The 22641-nt window shown below is 41.6% G+C and overlaps 1 protein-coding gene across 1 annotated transcript in view; it reads right to left on the minus strand.

The window, feature by feature from the left end:
- The window catches only part of ASCC1 (activating signal cointegrator 1 complex subunit 1), a 109784-nt gene that overhangs the window by 63624 nt on the left and 23519 nt on the right, over nt 1-22641 (minus strand). Inside the window, exons 5-7 of the mRNA XM_060241199.1 lie at nt 21880-22058; nt 5316-5452; nt 1749-1868 (exon numbers count right to left, since the gene is read on the minus strand). Coding sequence (XP_060097182.1) covers nt 1749-1868; nt 5316-5452; nt 21880-22058 — 436 coding nt within the window. The remainder of the gene's footprint in view (nt 1-1748; nt 1869-5315; nt 5453-21879; nt 22059-22641) is intronic.

A 22641-nucleotide genomic window follows, 5' to 3' on the forward strand; every position in this document is an offset into this window, starting at 1 on the left:
TTAGGTGTTTTAATACTGCAAGCCCCAAAACATGTGGATGGGGCTTGCCAAAAGTCCAGCTATTAGAAAGAGGCCTCAGTGAGGCTCAGCTGCCCGGAGATGGAATTTCAGCATGCCAAAGAGCTCCTCCTTACTGCTCCGGGTCCCAGGGTCTTCTGTACCCTCCCAAGGCTTCCCATGCAATTGCTGAGGAGTTCTTCTGACAAGAACATCAAGTGTTACAATTAGTACAAATAACCTGAATTAAATACTTTGACTGAACACCTGTTGACTTCATTCTGGTCACAGACTCTGAGATTTCAATTTGGGGAGGGGGATTAAACAGCTTGGGAGAGGTGAGCAATTAATTTTTCCTAATTTTTTCCCTCCAGGCCTAAAGCTACGGCCAAAAGCAGGAGACATCCACTTATGAAACATCTCCTGGATTTCCAAGGCAGCTTCTGACCAAGCAGGAGCGGTCAGGAGGCATATCATGAAGCAAGAGTGCCAAGAGACATGAAGGGACTATAACAAGTTTCCAACAAGGCAGAGGAGGAAAACCAGCAAGCAGCATGATGTAAGCCTCTAATAATCACAGCTGCACTAAGAAAAGCTAAATTATATACAATGCAAGCAGAGGACAGATTTGCATATATTAATTTTGCATGACTTCTTCTACTTCCAAGGTCCAGATCTGCGTACACAAAATAGGGAGGAGGGATGGCAGAGGCAAAAGGGAATAAAGAGATGAGGTAAAGACATGGAGACTAGCGTTAGCTGGACTGGATAACAGGGGAAGGGAAAGATACTGCACAATGAGGTAATCAGAGAGCACTGACAGCACTATCTTCACCTGCTTATCACTGGAAAATTCACCCAGTCCCTCTCTGCCTGCACAGCTTTCCCTGTCTACTGTCATCCATTTCCAATATTTCTTCTTCCAAGGTTAAAAATGTGCTTTCCCAGAAATGAATCTGGAGACATGAAGCTGCCTTATAATGAATCAGACCCTAGATGCATCAAGGTCAGTATCACCTACCCAGACTGGCAGTGGGTCTCCAGGGTCTCAAGCACAGTGGGTCTCCAGGGTCACATCACCTACCACCTGAACCCTTTACCTGAAGATGCTGGAGATTGAATCTGGAACCTTCTGCATGCCAAGGAGATGCTCTGCCACTGAGCCACGACCCTTCCCCAATGATCCCATGGCCTATTCTTTTAACTGGCTAAGGGATGGTCCTCTGGCTGCATCGTCCTTACAGTGCTTCTTCCCTTATACCTTTTCAGGTTTCACAAGCACAGCAGTTATAGAGTATAATACACAGTAAATGTACATTGAACTGGACGTAAGGTAATCAAAGCAAAGGGCACTACAAAATTGTGTTAGCTGTGTAACTAAAGCAAGCAGATGAATGGACACTGGCTAGCAAGTTTAATTTTTTTCACCCAGGTTCTTAAATTGATGGCAAGGTGAGAGGAAAAACCTTCTGGGTTTTGGAATCACTAAGATTAAGCAGAAACACACCAAATGGATACTCTGCAATTATCCTCTTTTATTAATACCACATTATCAGCTCAAGGGCAAACTCATTACAGACCTTTCTCGATCGACAAAGAAACAGAAATACCTCCTGGACATCTGGAAACATGTTCTTTGGCAAAAACAATCAAATTGAGAGGTTTCTCATTGCATTGCTGTTGCCAATTCAAATATCATTTCATACCTCAATGGAGGGAAAATGAACATAGAAAAAATGGAAGAAACATACCGGTTGGATCCATCCTTCATGGTGACTTTTGCATAGAGAACGTCCATCATAGCTGGATCATCATTCATGTACTCTATACCTGCTACTTCCACAGCTAGCGGTTTGCCTCCAGCAATTGCACTTTAGAAAAGGAAAAAGAACACCAAATTTTGTTCATATTTAATAGTACGAGGCCATTACATAGCTCATGATCTCAAATGCACATGGCTAAACTAATCACCAACACAGTTCCTGTCCCATTTATATTATGAAAAACAGCAGAATTCCCAACAGCATACCATTCAGATCCCACCCTAGAAGACAGACTGATTGCTCATTGTTCAGTTTTGCGACTGCTCCCACAACTTAAGTTATATAATAGTCCCTCTCTAAGAGGGACAGTGGCTCAGTGGTAGAGCATCTGCTTGGGAAGCAGAAGGTCCCAGGTTCAATCCCTGGCATCTCCAAAAAAGGGTCCAGGCAAATAGGTGTGGAAAACCTCAGCTTGAGACCCTGGAGAACCGCTGCCAGTCTGAGAAGACAATACTGACTTTGATGGACCAAGGGTCTGATTCAGTATAAGGCAGCTTCATATGTTCATATGTTCTCTCGTGACTTTACCAGAAATATTCATTCTCCTCTCCACTACAACAGAGATCCAATCTGTTTGATTCTTCTATTATGCTCTCGGCTATTTAGAGCAGGACAACTCACACAACACAACACAGATGTCTCCAGTCCAGCCACACTAAGCTCTCTCAAACCTTAGACACACATGGGTTCCAGTAACAAACTACCTTAGTTGTTATACTCATTCTAGTCATTCCACTGTGGATAGATCAAGATGGGCAACCATGGTGTTCTGTCTGTAGCAGTAGAAAAGAGCAAGAGTCCAGTAGCGCCTTAAAGGCTAACAAAGATTTGTGGCAGGTTAAGAGCTTTCATGAGTCAAAAGCTCCTGCCCTGTCACAAATTTTGTTAGTCTTTAAGGTGCTACTGGACTCTTGCCCTTTTCTACTGCTGTGGACAGGAAGAGCAAGTTGCTGGAGCTGAGGTCCCCACAATGCTACTGAATGGCTGAGGGCTGTTCAGGCTATGTAAGCCATTACAACAGCACCCAACCAGCAAATAAAGCCTCAAGGGCTTGTCATTCCTAGTCAGGAGCTGTTCAGACTGCTGCTCCCAACTACAACAGTTTCGCTGACAGTGCAATGCTATGCAGAGGTGTTCCAGTCTAAACCCACTGAAATCATTGGGCTCAAATTACAGTTGTTCTGCACAGGATTGCACTGTGAGAGAACCACAACAGCAGAAAAGGGCAGTTTCTGGACCCCAATGCGGCGCTGGCTCATGGAGGCTGAGGTGACGAAACTGGCATTTGTGTAGCTTCTTGACATGCTACACCAGAATAACATTACATATCCCACTGTAGTGTTCACAATGAATACGTTCCAGTTCTTTCTGTAGTGGGTGACATGGACTATATCAACAGCTCCATCAAAGCCAACACAATCAGAGGAAAGATAGCTCTTTTATAGGGTGAGTACAGAAGTCCACCACAACAGAGGAAAATTAAACTCCCTCTGTTATTAATGCAGATCACAAACCTTCCAGGCAGCAACTTCCTCATGTCAAGATAATGCACTGCACAATGCAGACACTAAATAAATGTTAAATAGCAGGAGCAACTGCAGAATCTTTTTCATGCATAATGAAAGATCAAAGAGTTCCCATTTTAAAACAATGGCTGAGAAGTTTACCTACATGCAATTATATGAATAACCACAGAATTCATGAGCCTTACAGCTATTCTTCTCATTAAGGGAGACACAGGAATTTTATTTTTTTTTATTCTGCAACAAGAACAAAACCTTGAAAAGCACAATTTGTGGTCTGCCACGCAGCCCTTATTCTCAGCATCCGCTACCATTACCATGTCAACACTTGCAGATGATGAAACCTACTAATGAGTCCAGAGCTGCTCAGACTTTGGCTGGTCTTGGTGGCCAGCCAAAAATTGTGACCACCACCAGCCCTGTCCCATGGTTCCCTTGGACATTACTGAGCTTCAGTACTGCAGGGGTGCTTTACGGCCTGTCTTTCTAGATGGATCGTAACTTCTTAGGTAGGAATCACTGCACTAGGAAATCTTTGCAAAAATACTGGAAACAGAAATGTGTCTTTGGCAGAAAAAGAACTCAAATAAAAGAAAAATGTGCAAGATTCTATCAAGCAATGTGATTTTGCATGGTAGATTATGGGAACTCCCAAACTGTGGAATCATTGATCCAGGCTGTTTTCTTATACAGTTCACAGGTCTTCAATGTTCTCTGACCAAGATTCCTTTCAGGAAATGCACCTCAGGGATGAAGGGGAAAAAGCAGTTTGTCAAAGACTCTTCAAGTGAAAAAACATTAAAGCAATTCATGCCCCCTGGGGAAAAAATATCCCTCCTGTGGTGAAATTATAGGCGAGGGGAGGGGAGGGGGGACAGTTCTGTATAGAGGCCTGACTTTGTTTAGGCCTCTCTGTTTGGTTGTCTCCCATAAGGCATTGCAGGAGGCTGTTCAAGCCTGAAAACATGCCCTGCACTGTGCTCTAAAAAAAAAAAACCTTTACATTTATGAGTAAATATGAAGACCTGTGGCTCCAAGCTCCTGAGAGGGAGGGTATTTCTGACCTAGTAAAGCAGTGACTCTGGTCAGAAAAAGGAAGGGTCTGGTTTCATCAGGACCATCTGATGTCTTGATTGACAGTTAATCTGGATTCTAAAGGTATTTAACACCAGTGTTTGAGATGCTAAGGGCCCTCTGCCTACACTGTGGTTAGGACTTGACAGAGTGCCGGAATGCATTCCTAAATAGATAAATGGGTACTATTGGTTTATAAATATTGGTTTATCTTTTTCCTTTCTGTAAAATGAATACTGAAATTGCTTCTTGCTTGAAAACGTGTGCAGTATGGTTTTCTTTTAATAAATGGTTTTTACTTTGGAACAAGCTTCTCTCTCTCTCTCAAATTATGGGGTTCTTGCCAGTCATCTCCCCCCACCTTACTGAACCTGGTGGGAATGGGAGTCCAATTTAAAAAAATGCCCTAATACCTCCCCTCCACATACAAACAACACAGGCTACAGACAGAGAAAACTATGACAGGTGGACTTGTTTTGAGAAAAAACTACAAGCAAAGAAATGTTCGGTTGGCATGAAGAGCAAAGTACAATTAAGTCCTTGGTTTTGTTTTGTGTGCTCTTTCTGCTTACTGCTAATAATGACTTGCTGGATTGCGGCAAGCTGGGACATACTTCTTCCCAGTCTATGCTATCTAGCCCTGACCTGGCTGGTATTTGAATGGGAGACGACCAAGGACCACCAGGGTCGCTACGCAGAGGCTGGCAATGGCAACCCACATCTGAATATCTCTTGTCTTGAAAATTCTATGGGGCTGCCAGAAGTCAGCTGCAGCCTGATGGCACTTTCCACCACCACCATGCTATGACAGTGCTAGAACCACCAGTCTCTTTCTAGCAATAGTTACAGGGGTTGGCAAAATCTCAACCCATTAGCATCGTGTCTCTTCTTTACTCACTCAACAAACTCTTCTTGACACTTCTGCAGAAGCTCCTGTGCTTTCTGGATTTCCTGCTCATTCAGGAGCACCAGCGTCCCAATGGTCATGTGGAGCTTTGCTGGGTTCTGGAAGAGACTGCTGCTGACACCACAGTCCTGGAAGAAAGTTTAAAAACTGTTCAGGTGACAACAGCACAGCTCTGAAACTCTGTTGTATGTTATTAAAGCCCTTCGTGGCCTCTCAAGTCCCACATATTTGAAGTTATAAACCTGGATATAAATTGCGTTCTTTAGATCTGAAAGTGCCTTCAAGAGCATGTGCTTTCCCCACAGTTGCCCCACAACTAGGGAATGAGCTCCCCCTGGAGGTACGAAGGCCCTGTTCGATTACAAAAAAGTTACAGAAACCTTTTCATTTCATAGGGCACATGCATGACATTTCTAAGAAATAGCTGGTTGGTATCTGGACTGATGTTTTGTATATTGTGATCTAATGTTTTAAGCAAGATAGAGCTTTACAAGATTATGCATGGGATGGAGAAAGCAGAGAAAGAAGTACTTTTCTCCCTTTCTCACAATACAAGAACTCGTGGGCATTCAATGAAATTGCTGAGCAGTCGGGTTAGAACAGATAAAAGGAAGTACTTCTTCACCCAAAGGGTGATTAACATGTGGAATTCACTGCAGCTACAAGCATAGTGGCGGTGGCGGCTACAAGCATAGCCAGCTTCAAGAGGGGATTGGATAAACATATGGAGCAGAGGTCCATCAGTGGCTATTAGCCACAGCATATTGTTGGAACTCTATGTCTGGGGCAGTGATGCTCTGTATTCTTGGTGCCGGGGGGGGGGGCAAAGTGGAAGGGCTTCTAGCCCCACTTGTGAACCTCCTGATGGCACTTGGGTTGTTGTTTTTTTGCCACTGTGTGACACAGAGTGTTGGACTGGATGAACCATTGACCTGAACCAACATGGCTTCTCTTATGTTCTTTAGATTTGTAAAGCTGATGCACTGTTATCTGTCTTGGGGTCTGAGAAGGAGGAAATGTGACTTATAAGTGTTTTAAAATAAATAAATAGCCTTTGAAGACTGCAAGTCATAATGGATACAATGCATATTTAAACTTCCATATGGTATTATGGTAATAAAGAACAAGGCAGATAAAACCTAATGAACTTAAAAATGTCCAGCTAAACATATTCATATTAAATAACATCAACTCTATCATTTGCTGACTGCTGAACTTTATATACATTAGCCCTTGTGTTCATAGTTACTGTAATAAAAGCAGATAGCCTGCAATAATAATTGCCAGCGTGTTAACCGTCTGCACTTTAAAAAGTTGAGATAGAATGTGCCCTGGGGAAAACTAGGGGTGGTACAGGTAATCAGTACCTTTCTAGAAGCTACATTTGACGAAATAATGCAGTATATAATGCCACCTGTACAGTAATGTAATGCAATAACCTTCTTCTACTGCTGATGGCACCATTTCAAACCTTAGCACAGAGGGGGCTCTGGCAACATTTAAACACTCAAGATAGCTTTTCAAACAAGTGACAAGGTTTAGGCCACATAAATATGAGGACAGTTTTGTTATGATGACTGCTGACAGATCCATTAGTGTAAGAAGAAGAAGATATTGGATCTGCATCGCACCCTAAACTCTGAATCTCAGAGTCTCAGAGCAGTCACAATCTCCTTTACCTTCCCGCCCCCCACAACAGACACCCTGTGAGGTGGGTGGGGCTGAGAAAGCTCTTACAGCAGCTGCCCTTTCAAGGACAACTCCTACGAGAGCTATGGCAGACCCAAGGCCATTCCAGCAGCTGCAAGTGGAGGAGTGAGGAATCAAACCCAGTTCTCCTAGATAAGAGTCTGCACACTTAACCACTACACTAAACTGGCTCTCAATATTTCCCAACTTCTATTCAGGGCATGTAATGGTATTAACATACCTTAACTAGGGGCGCACAATGTATGACCTGCTGGCTGCATGTGGCCCACCAACAGCTATAATGTGATCCACAGCTCCCACCACTGATCTCGTGACTCAGCAGGCATTGCAGGACTCCATCCCCTGTACGGGCTGCTGCTCTGAGCAAGGGGTCAGCTCAGCAGTGTCAGGGCAGCTAGGTGCCAATGAAGCAGTGCCACAAAAGAGGAGTGGCAATTCTGAGGCACTTTGCCAAGAGTCACAGATACCTGGGACCTAACAACAAAGCAGGCAAACAACTGCCATATTTTCCTTCATGGTACCATGCATGAATAGTGTACATACAATGCCACCCCTCTTAAAAAAGAAAGCCATTTCCACAGGTGCATGCACAGCTAGCATTAATAACACATGGCAGCCATACTGATAGGTGGCAAAAACAATGGCACCACTCTAGGGGCACATACTCACCAAAATTCAGTGGTCTCTCTCACTCTCTCTCTCTCCACACACACACACACATCCTGAACAGAAATAAATAGAACAGCATTGATATCTACTGAAAGTCTGACAGGCTCCCTCTTATTTCTGCTCATTTTCTAGACGTGTCACCTTAGAGAAGCAAAGCTAAAACATTAAGCTGAAATGTAACACAATGGGTATCCTCCTGTACTCTGCCAACTGTAGCCTAGGCCCTGCAGTTCTCAGACCTACTGGACATGATGCTGGAGCCCTCTATCCCAAATACCATTCAGACAACTGGAAGACTGTTGCCACCATGACTGTAACTTCCTACAGGCCCACAATACCAATGAGACCCACTGTGCAAGCTGAAACATAGTTATATCCTTTTATGTTCATCAAAGTCAATGGGCTTAGAAGGGCATGATTCTGTTTAGGACTACACTGCAAATCTGTTTAAGTAAATGCTTATTTGACTTTTGCATGTTCAACTAAAACTAAAACAAAAACTGGAGAGCTCCCTAGATTTCATCACTCCCCTGTTCTCCTATTCATTTTGTCAACTGCTGCCAAAACAAGCCAGAGGAAAGCCCCTGAACTCTTTCTGCATGTCACCGCTTTTAGGATGTATGTCGTTCTCATGAGTTTTTCCTCTCAATTTTCATCATTTAGTTCATAGCAAACAAGGGAGCATCAGAAACTGGGGAGATGCCAAGGGGCGGGGTTTGATTCATTTGATACATTCCAACCGTTGGCAGCGGTTCATTTTAATTTATGTAATGTTCATGGATATGTTGATGAACATCAAAAATATATATTAACATGTTAAATAAGCAGTTTTTGGGGAGAGCTGCCTACTCTAATCCTGGAGAGGCAGGGAAAGAAGAATTCACAGTACAATTACGATCAGCTGAAGCAGCTGAATTTCTCTTCTGCAGCTTTCCAGGAACCATCCAATACATCTTGCAGCACTGACAGCTTCCCACCCAGAGGCTGCACAGCACCAGGGAAGAGCTAAACAACCTGTACAGGAGAGGAAACTACAGAGAGAGGCAAAACTTCAGTTAACAGTATTTAGATCCAGGATTCCTTCCTCAGACTCTCTTAGCACATCAGATCAATTGCTACGAATGTTTAACTCCAGTTTAGATCTCCAGTGATGCAGGTCTTGAATCTTAAGAACATAAAAACATAAAAGAAGCCATGTTGGATCAGGCCAACGGCCCATCCAGTCCAACACTCTGTGCCACACAGTTGCCAAAAAACGCAGGTGCCATCAAGAGGTCCATCAGTGGGGCCAGGAAACTAGAAGCCATCCCACTGTTTCTCCCCCAAGCACCAAGAATACAGAGCATCACTGCCTCAGACAGAGAGTTCCATCAATATGCTGTGGCTAATAGCCACCGATGGATCTCTGCTCCATATGTTTACCCAGTCTCCTCTGGAAGCTGTTTATAATTGTAGCCACCACCAATCTTATACAGTTTCATCCAGGTTCCACATTAGAATCTCGCTCTTGCCCACAAAATCCCTCAGCACAGTCATGTCTCCAATTTTTATAGGCCTTGCACTGTACTTCTGCTTAAACACTTAAACCACTTTTTTGTATCTCCAGGTCATGATGTACTGTTTAGCAAATAACGTAGTGCCACTGAATTGCCTTGACCTGCTGCTTCCAATCTGCATTCAGCAACATACTAACATTTCATTGCTTGAGTACCTAGCCAGCAGCAGATACAATCGATGGCGCAACAAAGACCCACCTTGTATATCCAAAACAGCTCTTAAAGAATGTAAAATTAGAAACTAGAAAAGAAGCTACCCGTTTCTGGGGTGGATCCTACACTGATCTTATAACTCCACCAAAAAAAGTTTATTCATTCAACTATTAAAATATTTATATTCTGCTGTGCGTTTTAGCTCAAGTTTGAAGTCCTCCTCCACTCTTATGAGTCCTCCTCCAACTTATGTGGCTCTCACATTGCAGCAAACAGCGAAATCTCATGCTACAACAGCCATTCTTTTAAATGGATATTTTACTGTGAACCCCTTTTGCCTAATGTTCACAGAAAGGTGGTGCAATCAGACACTGCCATCCTTGGCACATGGCTTCCAGATTTCATTTGATAAGCAGCTAATAATCCTGTACTGTTGTAAAGGAACAGTATGCAGCATCCATGACTACAATCAAATAATAATAGCAACAAAATAGGAGCTTGGACATTCTGATTCAGTTCCAAGCTTAACAATCTATTTTAAGAGCAGTTGTAAGTTAATTAATGAGGTTGTGTTTCTGACCCTTTCTGAGAAATGTCCCAGCGCCAAAATTAGACTGCAACTAAATCCAATTTGTGAAGCTAAGGGTGCCATCCTCAGCTGAGTTACACCCTTTTGAAATCTATTTAAGTTAATGGACTTAGAAGAGTGTAACTATTCTTTGGATGATACTGTGAATAACCACACTGAGAAGAGGCAAAGAGTACAGGAATACTGTTAAGCCTGGGGTAGTCAACCTCAGAGAAAAATCACTCTGCAATTAATCAAAATAGGCAATTCAGATTCTTTGCACTTCATTCATTCCTCTTTCAATGCTTAGTATACAATTTGCTACCTTGCAAAATAGAACAACTTAAACCAAGGACTTCTTCATGTCTCCTCTGATTTGAGAGGCACTCAAGTCTTATACCCAAATTTACATAGATTTTACTGGGATAACTGTCTGTGGAGTAACTGCAAGTAGGGTTCCCACTGGGGGCAGGGGTTCCCCCAATTTAAGGGCCTCTAAACTGCCAGCACAGGATTGGCTGCCGGGTGGAGCCCCACCCTCAAACAGCTCTGTTGGTGCCCGACATAGCCAGTGCAATGATGTCACTGGAAGTGATGTAATCGCACCAGGACGCTCTAGCATTTTGGCATAAAATTCTATGGCACCATAGAGTTTTATACTGAAATGTCAGAGTGTCTGTGTGCAATGTGCCTGGCATAATTACATCACTTCTGGCAGCAAGGTAGGGCCTGACAACCTTAACTGCAAGTATTCACACAAGCAAATTGCTGCTTGAAGTAGAAGAAACATTCCAGTACACAATATTGTTTAATTAGCGTACCAACTGTATTTCTATGTAATTAATTTCTGATAGGAGGAGACAACACATTCTTCAAGAATTACAGCTTCTAAAAGATGTCTGCTTCTCACAACCTTGAGAAGTGAGCCTACTTAGGTGTTCAGAAGGAAGTGAGTTCCATTTAAATCTCTGTAATTTATTCCAAGTTCAGACATTTAAGATTTGACAATTCAGTTTAATTCAAGACATTTGATTTAGTTGCCTTCCAAACACTGCCCTCTGCTGGATATGAAGTCATTTGGTACCAGACAAATTAACCACCATTACCCCATATAATGGGATTAACTGTATGGCGAACGGGAAACTCATTAAGGAAGTGAAGGTTTAAAGTAAAGAAAGGATTATGAGGCTTTTGTGACATTATCTAGAAATATTTTCTTCATGTTTACACTGCAGAGAAAATGCTGGGGGGAAATCTATGAGTTTTAAATGAATTGCCAACAATATCATCATTAATATTCTGATTTCAGCATGGAAGTCACATACAAAATGTCTATCAGACTACTAGCACAATCCTAAAGACATTTTCCTTGGAGGAAACCCCATTAGTAGACCCATGTAGGATTCTGAATAGGCCTGATTAGGACTGTTCTTTACAGTAACTTTGTCATCCTAGCCAGGAAAATCTTCCTCCTTCTACTAATAAATATTTTAAAAATCTCTCTTTTTACTCAAATCTGGAAACATTATTACATTAAAAAAAAATAAAAATAACATCAAGCTATCCTATCAGCAAAAGGGCACTGAGATCGTCACAAACCTTCAACAGTTATTACAGCAATTGAAATGAAACCCATAACATCAAAATTTCTTTGGAGGACAAAAGAAGGCAGAACATAAATGCATGTACACATTTTCAGTCATTTCCACTTGTTTTGGCAAATCTCCCCACAGATCTAACAAATATGGCAGCTCTATAAATGGTCAAACTAAAGTTAGGATATCCCTGATCAGAGTCTCCCCACATATTTGGGTTTTGGAAGGCAATAAATCATAGGGTCATTGTAAGTTGGAAGCAACTTGATGGCACTTCACATCTCTCTCTCTCTCTCTCTCTCTCTCTCTCTCTCTCTCTCTCTCTCTCTCTCTTCCTCTCTCTCTCTTTCTTGTGCCGGAGTAGAGAGATTTCATCAATGTTATGCAAGTGTCCCTGGAGGGAAACATACAAGTACCTGTACGCTTTTCCCTTGGAATGAATAGCAAGAACATGAGAGAGGCACAAGATCTGCACTGGAAAAACTGTGCATGGTGAAAATTCCCCACCCCAGAACTGCAGCTGTGATCCAAATCAGAACCCTTTAAAAGCTGCTTTTATTCAATAAAAGGGAGATTTGAGATTGGGTCTCCCTAAGTCCTGTCTTGTTTGACGTCTCCACTGGACAAGAGACGTCATTGGTCTTGGTCATTCCGATAGTTTATAATAGTTTCTCTATGAGTCTGTCCCTGGGTTTTGTATATCTGGCATAATGAATAAATGTTCTTGATGGCTCAAGCTCTACCAGATAACATAACCACTGTTCTACTGGGATTTTCTGAATTTGCCCCTTAAGATATTGAAAAGCCATACACTGGAACCTCAATGTCAAAAAGTTTTATCTCAAGAAAAATAAGTTAAATCACAAAAATAGCTCACAAGAACATGTGTAGAGCACTAAATAGCAGCTAGCAATATCAATAACCATCTTGGATTTTTATGGACTGTAATTTGTATGAAATGACTTTTATTGTATATCTGTTTTTAATTTTTATGTTGTTTTAACTGTTGTTAGCTGCCCTCAGCCCATTTGGTGAGGGCAGGATGCAAATATGATAAAATAAATAAATAAAATGATCAATTTTAATGAAGTAAATATACAGTGAGAGAAAAAGAAATTCAAACCAACTCAATGTCATGATTAAAGAAATAGTTCTTCATTCTATTAATTTAAAAAAAACCCTGTTTTTAATCCAGTATTTTAGATTCTGGGGATCAATATCAGATGCCTGCCTTTTAAGTCTGCACTCCAGTTTTAACTCCAGTTATTTTTAGATTTATCCTTTTATTTCAGGAAACATTTTTCTGGTCATGTATTTTCATCCATTTTTGAGTTTATAGTAATACATAAAATATAACATACATAAGAGTATGGAACTTCATAGGCATAAATCCAACCATCACTCTTTTCATTGCTGTAGGTGTACTAGGTGGGATACTAAGTAAAGGGTCTTCTTTTAAAGTCTGAGATATTTCCAGTTATTCTGTCTCCCTCAGACCTCAAATCACAGTCCCCTAAGACAACCTGGGAGAGGACCGTCCCTACGTAAGCTCTAAAATATGGCAAGATCAAACTTCCCTTTTTACTTCTTACAAAACAAAGAATCTGAGATTTTCAAAGCTCTCAGCATAGGATTTGCTAGACAGTAATTATAAGTACCTCTTGCTGAAAATACATCCTCCAAATAATTAAAGCTGTAAACTTTTTCAATTACTTTGGCAATCAAGTAAGCTCTCAGCCTACATAGGAGGGCTCCCAAACTTAACTGTCCTAATTTTAGAAGATATTTAGCGGTTTATTCTAACAAATCAGCACATAATGTCTCAGTAGCCATCTCAAACCAACATGTATAAATGACAACTGCATCATTAGCAAGCAATATAGCCTACAAGGGAAAATAAACAGTATTGCATAATTCGAAAATCAAATCATTTACAAACAAATTAAACAGTAAGGTAGCTAAAATGCATCTCTGCTTTATCACTATTGTTGTACTCCATAATTTCAACCACAGTTTATTCCAGTTCATCACATAGCTGTATATAGTTGTTCCTTTGAACCCTAGATCTATTTGTTAACCAGCTGGAACAGCACAAAATTTTGATCTTTTGTAATTTTACCTTTCCTGAACCTCCCTGTTCCACTGAAATTATGTTTTTAATTAACTATTCTTCCATCACAATGTAGGTGCAGTTCTGAAATTGTATAGCAATTGTTAGGATCAGATATATTGCCTTTCTGCAATCTCAGAACTTTGATACTTTTCTCCCGGTATCCCTCACTGGCAGTCTTTAAGCAGTGGCTGGACAAACACTTGTCAGGGATACTCTAGGCTGGTGGGGCTAGAAGGCCTGTATGGCCCCTTCCAGCTCTGTGATTCTAACTGTAGCTCAGGACCTCATAGCCACAATGACAACCATGGGGACTATCCCAGTTCATCTTAGCTTCTACACACATGGCAGGACATATGTTTTACTTGGTGTTTTGTGCTGATCCAATGCAGAATGGTTCAGGGATGGAAGAAAGCTCTAAGACATCTCTGTTATGGTTCAATATTGCCCAGGGGAAGTTTAGACTGACAGGAACTCAAAACCTCCACAGGAGTAGAGAGCTGAACCAAGGTGTTCTACCCTGAAGGGAGATGAATGTGGACAGATTCCTGATGGCCTCTGGGAAGTTCTGCAACTAGCAGTCATTAGTCTCCATGATGTTCAGCTTTGTGAGAGAGACAGCCTATCTTTGAAGTTGATTTTTTTCCTATCTGGGGACCCAAATCTTATTGAACCCATGGGTACTTCTGGAATGTTGGTAAAGGGTAGTGGGCACCACCACTAAGTAGCTGCCCATTAGGATGATGTCAATTACAAAATGGCTGCCAAGTTGTGGGTCAACCAAAAAATGTGGGGAGGTTCCAAGTCAAGCATCCTTCCAACCACAAGGGCAGCTGCTTCTGAACAGGTATACTTCATGGACACAAAGGTAATGATGCCTCCTGAGGTCTACTAAACCATACTTGGGTCGACCAAAAAGAGAGAAAAACTGAATCAGGATCTTTGCTTTGGTTTAAGTTTCCAAAGAAAAGTGAGAGCTTGTTCCTTGAACTACCATAAAAAAAGCTGCAAAGCCCAGAGACATAAGTAGTCTGGTGAAGTTGCAGGTACATGGCTAGGATGAGTTCAAAGCTCAAGTGGTTAGACTGTTGGAAGGGAGACGTCTGAAGCTCCCCATTCTTCTTCTCTTCCAACTATTTGGATTTATCCTCAAGAAGCAAGTAGGCACCCATTAGCATAGGTCATCACATTCGGATCCCTGATGTCTTTTTTTTTTGTATATTTTTAGGGGTGTGTCCCCATACCTGGAAGTCATGTTGACCTCTGGTGAGTGACTCCTACTCGGGGCCTGGAGGATACTCAAAAAGGTGGCTGAATAGAGCCTGCCCTTGTCCTCTTGACTGGATATTTCAAGGAAGTCCTCCATCCAAGTACTTGCCAGAGTTGGCCCTGCTTAGCTTCCAAGATCTGATGAGATCTGGCTTGCCTGGGCTATCCAGGTCAGGGTTACGTCTTACATTTTTACCTCATATTTCCTTCAAATTCCATTAAGTAAGGTGCCTCCCTCCACTGCAGTATGCCTTCCTCTACTAGAGCAAGGCTCTCCACTGAAGCTTGATATGTATTATTGTTGTTACTGGTCCCCTACCTGTCCCACCCTGACCTTGCCACAATAATCTATGCAATGGTCATCTCTGGATTGGACTACTGTAACTCGCTCTATGTAGGCCTACCTTCGAGACTGACCTGAAAGCTCCAACTAGTCCAAAATGCAGCAACATGGGTCATCATAGGGACCCCACAATCAACGCATATTCAAGCTGTGCTGTATGAGCTGCACTGGTTACCAGTTGAGCACCAGATCAGGTTCAACGTTTTGGTGTTTACCTTTAAGGCCCTTAATGATCCCACGTATCTTCAGGGCCACCTCTCCCAGAATACCCCTCAAAGAGCACCACGCTCAGCTGATAAGAACTTGCTTGTGGTCTCTGGCCTGAGAGATATCTGGCTGTCCTCTCTGAGGAGTAACATCTGTGCCCTGTGGGACTTGTTACTGTTTCACAGAACTTGTAAGGCAGAGATGTTTCGCCAGGCTTTTGGTTGAGGACATCAACGGTGCCCACCTGGCTGGCACTCTCACACACCCCCTCCCACCAAGGCAGTTGCACAGTTGGATTTTGACCATCATCTGCTTGAATTGTATCATTGTTACAAATTTTACTGGGATGTTTATTTTTAAAATTGTTGTCTAGTGCTGTGATTTTTAGACTGCTGTACACCGCCCTGAGCCCTATTTAGGGAATGGTCAGTATATAAATTAAGTTAGATGTTGATGATGAAGATAGATAGATAGATGATAGATAGATAGATGATAGATAGATAGATAGATAGATAGATAGATAGATAGATAGATAGATAGATAGATAGATAGATAGATAGATAGATAGATAGATAGATGGATGTGGAATTTACCAGTGGGCAAGCATCAATGTATAGGTGTAGATGTGTGAACAGGCTTTAAAAGGGATTAAACATATTTATGAAGGACAGGACTATCAGTTGCTTCTAGCTATAGTGACTGAAAGGAACCTCTACGCTCAGAGTCCTGAATACCAGTGCCAGGCGGCAACATCAGGAGGGCCTCCAGTCTTCTGGAGTAACTGGTTGGCCACTGTGTGAAACAGAATGCTGGACTAGATGCTGGACAAGATGGACTACTGGTCTGATCTAAGAGGGCTCCTCTTATGTACTGTTTCAATAGCATTTTATTGGATTTTTGAAGGGGAAGAAAAAAATAATTTCACAATACAGTGTTCCATTCTATCTTACACTTAATATTTTCACATGAAATCCCATAAGTCATCATTAAATCATTTCTGATAGTCTGCAATCACATACTTTTTCTGTTCCTTTCATCATTATTAATCATTAGTATACCAGTGTCTATACCACCATCTTCTCTCACAAGTAAAAAGAATAGATACAAAATAAAGTAATGAAAAGAAAGTTACAGAGCCTACTTTCACTTCTTCTCTAGCCAATCATAAAATGGCTCCCAAAGTTCTTTTATCTCATTTTTGCCATTTTCTCTAAAGCGTTCTGTTAAAATACCCATTTCCACTCTCTCGAAAATTTTTATCAAGAGTTCTTCCATTGATGGTGCTACATCCTTTTTCCAACAGGCAGCCGTAATTACATGTAATACTAGATATCTACAATTAAACTCCATTTTCTCTGGTGGAATATTCAATAAAAAAATTCATGTTTAAAAGGTAAATTCAATAACATCATTTTTTCCCAACATTTCATGAACCACTGCCCAATATCCCTTTAGGGCTCCTCTTATGTTCTTATGATGTAATTTACAAATTAAAGTCCTAGAATAGCATTCCCTGGAACAAATTTACTTGCGCAAAAGCAGGGTCAACTATCCAGTCACCATCACCTTCAAACGGTGGGAAGCAGTCTACTAAGGCATCTCAAGTAATGCAGATCTGAATGAGATTGCCAAAAAACCCAAATGTGTTTTAATTTTAATCTTCCCTCTCCAACTGCCAGCTCTTTCTGTCTTCTAGTCAGTAAGTAAAGTGTTAGATAATATTTGAACTTAATGGAATTCCCAAATAATTACAGCACTGCCAAGGTGATAAAATTCTAATATGCTGTTTCATCACAGAACATCTGCAGTGAGAGGCTGTTGCTCCCTGGCCCAGTGCAAAGTGCTGAAACCTATCTGAAAATTCCTGTGCCGCTTTGGACTGGTATGCCTGAGGAAGCATCGTCTATTCAAGGAGCCATTTGGCTTGATTTAAATTTATTTTATAGGAAGTCGACTTGCACGTTTTTCTTCCTGAAATTATTATTTGTTTTACGAAGTCTGATTGCAACTGCTGTCATTTTGACATTGCTTCGAGTTTCCGCTCGGAAAGAATGACAAGGTATAAATAAAAATCAGTGTGCTGGTATTAATGATTGCCCTTCTTGCTTTAAAGACAGGCTAGTTGCCTGGAGTGAAGGCTTGGATATGCAGTGTCTATATTAATTTTCACATCTTAATACAACCTTCATCTTTCTCATGAAACCAAAAAAGGGAGGGGTGGAGTTTGCAGTATTTTCTGACACATCAGACTACAGCAGTATAAAGAATGGACGAATAGTTGCTATGGTAACAATTCCAGTGAGAGGAAAAGATTCTGTACCATTGCTCAGCAACCAGCAGATATGCTAAGCTCAACACCTGATATTATTCTTTATAAATACTTTTTTTAAAAAAAAACCTGGCTTTTAATCAGCTTCATCTGAATACAGACATCATTAACTGACTGCTCTGCTCTGAAGCTGAAAGCAGCAGCAGGAACAAACACACCCCACTTCTGTTCTGGGCACATATTCAGGTGCATCTAAGCATCCAGAGAATACCCCTGCTGCTTTGCACAACTCCATATACCAGTCAGGGCTGTAAAGAACAGGTTTTCAAATATCATTTTTTCATTACTGATATGCTTTCTGGCAGATCCCGTGGTGAGATAAAGTGGTATCGGAATAGCATTTCTGACCATGAAGTGACTGAGGCATCTGTGGAAGCAATAGGCTTCTTCAACTAACTGATAGTTGTATATCTTCAGACCTGCATTCTACAGCATAGAGATAAGCAAGGTGGGGGGATAATGTACCTTACAACCTCAAGTCCCTCTTGCATATCTCACTTCAAGTGATATAGTTCTAGGCTGCAAGGACTTGATTCTTGATAAATGGAGTGACAAAACAGATATGTAGATCTTCTGTCGAGTTTCAAGGAAAGCAATTATAACCCTCATAAATTAGATGACCTCCAAAAACGGCTTGTCAATATATCTAATTCCAAATGGGACCATAGTAGATATGACTGACAGATCTGCAGAATAGAGCTATGAACACATGGAGGATGTTCTCTACAAACCTGAAGGAAGTCCCAGGGTTGCAGAAAAATCTAAAATGGGTGTGGGGGGAACCAAAATATCAGGGGATTAAAATGCCCCCAAATAACACGAACACCTGTGGCTTTAAGAAAAGAATGCCCTTCAAGCTCCCACTGGCCATTGTGGAGGTTGCTAGGGAACCACAGCCCAGACCTAGATAGCTCAGGCTAGCCTGATTTCCTCAGATCTCAAGAGCTAAGCAGGTTTGGCCCTGGCTAGTATTTGGATAGGAGACCTCCAAGGAATACCAGGGTCATGATGTGGAAGCAGGTAATGGCAAACCACCTCTGAAATGTCTCTTGCCTTGAAAACCCTAAAAGGTTGCCATAAATCAGCTGTAACTTAATGGCAAAAGCGGGGAGGGCATAATAATATTGCTGAGCTTTCCAAACCTTGGTTTCTGTAAAGCAAAGGGTGAGGAGAAAGAGTAGATGTGGAGGTCAAAACAGCCCTGGGAAAGGTCCCATCCCTCTCCCCATCATGTCCCCTTATGGAGAAGGAATCCACCAGAACAGGCCTTCTGGCAATCACTGGAGACTTACTGCCTACACAAATGGCCAGACTTTAACCTTGGGACAGGCTGCCAGGGAAGGGAAGGAGGGAAAACTGAAGATAAAGGTAGGTCGGGCAGTGGGTGAGAAGGAGAGAAGGAAGTGGGGAAAGGGATGAGGCTACGGTGCCGCCAGGGAAGGAAAAAATAGCAGAGGAGGAGGGTATGAGAGAAAATGAGTTGTGCATGGGTATTTTCTCCCTGTTAGTCCAGCTGGGCTCTCAGAACTGGGTACCACAACTGCCTCTCCTCCTGGCTGTGCACCATTCCAGCTGGTCACAGCACTGTGTCAAGGCCACACAGCTGACCTTGGTTCTTTTAACAGCAGCCCTGATTCAGGGATGGGCTTCCTGCTCCACGGAGTTCTCCCTTAGCAATGAAGGTCACACACACTTACCGAGGTTGGTTTGCCTTGACCAAGACACAACTATATGGTTGCTTATTCTTATTGTTTGTATTATTTACTCTCAAGTCGATAAAATTATTGGAGCGTGGTTCATTAAACTGCTTTTATTCTGCTGCTATATATACAGGAATTCTGGCAGCCACAGACAAAACTCCTCCCAAGCTGCCACCCATTCTCCTGGTGATTTGGCTAAATTGGGTGAAAGGAAAGGTGATCAGGCAGTTCTGTCTCTATTTGTGGCTCCTCTCTCACTTAAAGGCAAGACTCTTGATGTTAATTTGGCATGTCTTACTAAAGCCTGGCTAGATTAGATAGGAGTACAGTTCTCCTGGCTTGGCTTCCATGTGTTTTGGTGCAGCAGTGGATAGAAACCGCTATAGCATATTGGGCTTCTATTGCCTTCTCTTTGCATTCCAGCAGTCAGAACTCCAGTTTGCTGTTTATGTACATGTTGAGAACATTGGACAATTAGAAATTCTAGTCCCTATGCCTACCCTGCTGCCTATTGTTATGTATTGTGTTGTACTGAGGTCCTCTTGCCTGAGTTTGAGATAGGCACTCCTTGCAAACCAGGATCCTGAAGCCTGGAAGAAATGGCCAATCAGGATGCTAGGCATGTAACAACTTGTAACAAAGAGATGCAAATGAAGGATTCTGGAGTAAGACAATCATGATGCTAGGCATGTAACAACTTGTAACAAAGAGATGCAAATGAAGGATTCTGAAGTGAGCCAATAGGAATAACTGTTGCCCGCTAAGAGGGTGTGGTTAACCATGGCCAGAGTGTATATAATGAGTGAAGCGCCTGTGCTGTTTGTGACTGTTTCTTCTTGCAATAAAGTGTTCTTGGTAGATTCAGAGATGGCTGAACTCACTTTACAATATCTATGGTCACCTTACATGAGCTGTTGGAACTGGTTAGAAGAAGAAGAAGATATTGGATTTATATCCCGCCCTCCACTCCGAAGAGTCTCAGAGCGGCTCACAATCTCCTTTACCTTCCTCCCCCACAACAAACACCCTGTGAGGTGGGTGGGGCTGGAGAGGGCTCTCACAGCAGCTGCCCTTTCAAGGACAACCTCTGCCAGAGCTATGGCTGACCCAAGGCCATGCTAGCAGGTGCAAGTGGAGGAGTGGGGAATCAAACCAGGTTCTCCCAGATAAGAGTCCGCACACTTAACCACTACACCAAACTGGCTCTCCAAACTGGTTAGACTTGTGTTGATGTCCCTGAAGTCATTAGTTCTTGAGGACTAATTAAATGACCTTGAACTCATTTAATAGGGATCAAGACTTCCTGGTTAGCATTAACATCTTATGAATTATCGTATATCGCCTAAGACCCTACAAACGTAGGGCCAGTCATACACTCAGAAGGATTCTCTTTACTAACTCAGACTTATGTGATTGGGTAGTACAGAAAGTTACTAGTGTTCCTTTGTCATATGTTGACCATTACCTAGCAATGGACAGACTCATGAATGCTGTTATTTAGCACCTTTTAAAACTGAACAATGACTCAGGGAGGGGGGAATTGATTGTATTTGTCAGAAAGTTCAGTCAATTAGCGTTGTGCACAACCTTATGGGCTGCCCAGAGGAAAAATGGTTTTTCTCTAAGCGTGATACTGAAGAGAAGTTTATACATTTAAACAAAATTGAATGAATGTGGTTCTGCAGTGGGTTCGCTGCTAAAATTATGCACATCTGTTTGCCCCCTTAATTCTATTCTATTTATTCTTCATTATTTCCTGTTGCTAGAGGAGAAAACAATCCAGGAAACAGTCAATAGAAAGTCTCATGAGAGGGAAAAGGAAAGAAATGCTCCTACATAATTAAGGCCCTCATGATATAACTAACTAATTCCTGTATAATAAAAGAATTTTTCAGTAGCAGGGTCCTACAGAACAATAAAAACATAGACATAAATATATTAGGACTGGGGAATTCAGAAGGAAATATATTCAAAGGCCTAGTATTCTGTTCTCTTTTAAAACAGTTTGAAGAGACAATGATTTGGAATGTTATAGTTTTAGCGATCATCTGAGAAAGTTAAATCTCGATTCTGCTGCCAGCTGACTAATAAAGTCATTTATAATGTGGCTATATTGCACTTTAATTATGACTTACAGCTGCAGAAAAAAAGAGAAATATTTATTTCCAGGGCCACTAGCTTCTCAACCTCCTGCATCCAACTACCTTGCTAATGGTTCTATAATCACGAGCAACAGTCTTGCCACAAGCAACCTATTTTATATTGGCTCTGAAAATTTAGATTAGCTCTTATAGTATTCTGGCAGACAACCTTTAAAAAATCCCAAGTTCTGTCTTGACAACTTACATTTGAACATTTTTCTAACACTTCTTTCTTGAATTGTAGAAACTTTTCCTGTATCGCAGGTTGGTTGAGTGCAAATGACAGAAAATGTGTAAAAGGCTGTTTCTTGCGAAAGCTCTCGACAAGAACATCAATCCGGGTTCGAGCTGAAATAACACCATTCCGGTGTTGTCCTGTAATCACTGAAAGAAAAACAAATCAAAATGGATCTTAGCACAGCTATCTACAGTCGGAACAGGATCTATGACAATGTGCCACGTGTGCACACAAAGAATTAAGAACAGGGGTTGATTTTCCACTCTGCCTATAAACCAATTTCTAACAAGGTAGCAGCTTCTTCCACAGAATGTTAAGGTCAATTTCACCATGAAACCAGGATTCTTCAAGTGTGAAATGGGCTTCCATGCAGAAGAATATAAATATCGTCAAGAAGATAGAAGAGCTACTAGATGGCCCTTCTACCAATTTACAGATCTGTGGGCAAAAAGCACATATCTATCCTATTCGCATTCTACAGCTGATCTCTTTTGCTTCAACTTCTTAAAGTGCAACTAAGGCAAAATGATCTGATACTTGAATCCCACTATTTTACATTGCACGTGCCTTTTAATATTTGATTTTTACAAAGGATACTGCAGGTATATAATGCCCTTGAACATATAGGCTGGCTGGCATTAAAAGGAAAGAAATGGCATTTTCCAACAGAAACGCTGCTTTAGTTGTTCATGAATATTAATGTATTACTATATGCTGAAGAGTAACATT

The sequence above is a fragment of the Heteronotia binoei genome, chromosome 6, assembly GCF_032191835.1.
Source record: "Heteronotia binoei isolate CCM8104 ecotype False Entrance Well chromosome 6, APGP_CSIRO_Hbin_v1, whole genome shotgun sequence".
Classification (NCBI taxonomy): Eukaryota; Metazoa; Chordata; class Lepidosauria; order Squamata; family Gekkonidae; genus Heteronotia; species Heteronotia binoei.